The sequence below is a fragment of the Eimeria maxima genome, genomic scaffold (genome assembly GCF_000499605.1).
Source record: "Eimeria maxima Weybridge genomic scaffold, Emw_scaff2044, whole genome shotgun sequence".
NCBI classification, from domain to species: Eukaryota; Apicomplexa; class Conoidasida; order Eucoccidiorida; family Eimeriidae; genus Eimeria; species Eimeria maxima.
In genome coordinates this window covers 294-2,746 of record NW_013563650.1, presented here as the reverse complement: position 1 = coordinate 2,746, position 2,453 = coordinate 294, and the positions used below count along the sequence as shown (strand labels likewise).

General features: G+C 41.1%; 1 protein-coding gene across 1 annotated transcript in view; it reads right to left on the bottom strand.

Annotated features, from left to right (window-relative positions):
* EMWEY_00057020 (adenylate and guanylate cyclase catalytic domain-containing protein, putative) overlaps positions 1 to 2,116 on the bottom strand; it is a gene marked incomplete at both ends in the record, with an annotated part of 4,302 nt that extends 2,186 nt beyond the window's left edge. Inside the window, 4 exons of the mRNA XM_013477860.1 lie at positions 247 to 299; positions 479 to 617; positions 1,113 to 1,905; positions 2,111 to 2,116. Of these exons, the coding sequence (XP_013333314.1) occupies positions 247 to 299; positions 479 to 617; positions 1,113 to 1,905; positions 2,111 to 2,116 (991 nt within the window). The remainder of the gene's footprint in view (positions 1 to 246; positions 300 to 478; positions 618 to 1,112; positions 1,906 to 2,110) is intronic.
* Positions 2,117 to 2,453: the final 337 nt, after the last annotated feature.

Genomic DNA, 2,453 nt, shown 5'->3' with positions numbered 1-2,453 from the left:
TTTTTTTTTTTTTTTTTTTTTTTTTTTTTTTTTTTTTTTTTTTTTTTTTTTTTTCTGGGGAGGGTATTGGTCGGGGAGGAGGGTGGGGGATTGGAGAGAGGGGGATGTATTTATATATTTATGTATATGTTTATTTATTTATTTATTTATTTATATTTATTTATTTGTATTTATTTATATTTATTTATATTTATATTTATTTATTTATCTATATTTTGTATATATATAAGTATAGATATATCTTACCAAAGTTATCCTCATCCTCTGCACCAACATCAGCAACATTTTCTTCCTCTTTCCTGCAAGCCCCAAACAACAGCATGCATGCATACATGCATGCATGCATGCATGCATGTAGATAAATAAGGAACTTCTTACATAATAAACTAAGGAAGAATAGTACTGTATAGGGTTTGTCCCTCTATTTGCTAGGGTTTAGGGTTTAGGGTTTAGGGTTTATTAGGGTTAATTATTATACCCATTAGTTCCTATTGCCTTTAACAGCCCCGCTAATTTTGCATGCGCCTCTGATCCAACATGGAGGAAGAAATCATTCGCTACTCGCCATACACCACCAGCCCTATGTACACCTGATCCTTGTGTTGTTAAGGATGGCTCTGCATGCATATACATTTATGCATGCATGCATGCATGCAGCAACATAAACAACAAACATGCATTCATGCATGCATTCATGCATGCAAAAAGCAGCAACAACAGCACACCCACCCACCCAATATGCATGCATGCATGCATGCAGGATCACAAATAAACAAATAAAATAAATAAATAAATAAATAAATAAATAAATAAATAAATAAATAAATAAATACCTGTAATAGTAGTTTTACTAGTCCTAAAATCATGACATCTCCCTCGGGTGTCTGCGGAGGTCACCGTCCTCTTAGTAAGGAGACCCCTAGGGGAGTGTCTTGTGCTGCTGGAGACAGAGCGAGGGAGACAGGAGACAGTAGGAGGAGGGTAGCGTAGATCTGCATTATGTGCAGCAGCAAATCGGAATTGGGGAGGAAAAGAGGAGATAGTTGCTGCAGAAGGGAGACAGTTACTGCTGCTGCTGTTATTGCTGCTGCATGCAGCAGCAGCAGCAGCACCACCACCACCACCACCTAATTCTTCTTGTGATGACCATACAGAACTAGATGCAGTATATAAATGTTGCTGCTGTTGCTGTTGCTGCTGTTGCTGTTGTTGTTGCTGCTGTTGCTGCTGTTGTTGCTGTTGCTGCTGCTGCTGCTGCAGCTGCTCACGTAGCAGCTGTGCATGCACACGACGAGCTATCTCCTGTCTCTTTAGGTCTGCTGTCTCCCTTACTGCTGTCTGCAGACCATCACGAGCAAAGGCTAAGACACGAGAGACACTTTCTTGTCTAGCATAAGCTCTTGTTAATTGTTTAGTAGTCATGCCTATATTGCTGCTGTCTCCTCCTGTGCTGCTGTCTCCTCCTGCAGAGGAGGACAGTGTTGAGTAACTCCTTAGACCACGAGAAGGGGGACGCTCAAGGGAATGCACAGATGGGGATCGGGGAGACGACGATCCCCCTACAGGAGATAACGATCCCGATACAGGGGAATGGGAAGTTAATGCTGCTGCTGCTGCTGCTGCTGCTGCTGCTGTTGGTGTTGTTGCAGTTGGTGTTGCTGATGATATTGGTGTTGCTGATGATGATGGTGTTCCTGCTCCTCCTGCTGCTGTACCTGCTGCTGCTGCTGCTGCTCCTGCTGCTGCTCCTGTTGCTGTTCCTGCTGAGGACCAACGAGGAGTTGATGGTGTTGAATTTATACCACCAGGTGTCTCCTGTCCATGCTGACGCTCAGTAGAAAAGGAGACACCTCTACCTAATCCTCCCTCTGTACCAGAGACAGCAGCAGTGTCTCCTCCAGTACCCTATACACAAATAATATAAATACTAATAATAATATATAATAAATATATATATTTATACTTATATATACTTATATATTAGGTACATTAAATATTATACAGATATATGCATGCATGCATGCATGCATGCATGCATGCATGCACATATTTGCATGCATGCATGTATCGGCGTGCATGCATGTATTTGCGTGCATGCATAGAGACTTACCCACATAGTCCCTAGCCGATCTCCTGGCACTGCACAGACACCGCAACATAATAACAATAAAAATAATAAATAGAGAAAAAAGGAGACACTAAAGAAACGTAGAGGGTTGAATAAAAGGAGACACATAAGAAAAAAAAAGGAGACAAAAAAGGAGACAAGAGCTTACGAGAGGTAGAGGGTTGAATAAAAGGAGAAAAAGGAGACAAAAAAGGAGACAAAAAAAAGGAGACAAAAAAGGAGACAAGAAAGGAGACAAAAAAGGAGACAGGAGCTTACGAGAGGTAGAGGGTTGAATAAAAGGAGAAAAAGGAGACAAAAAAGGAGACAAAAAAAAGGAGACAAA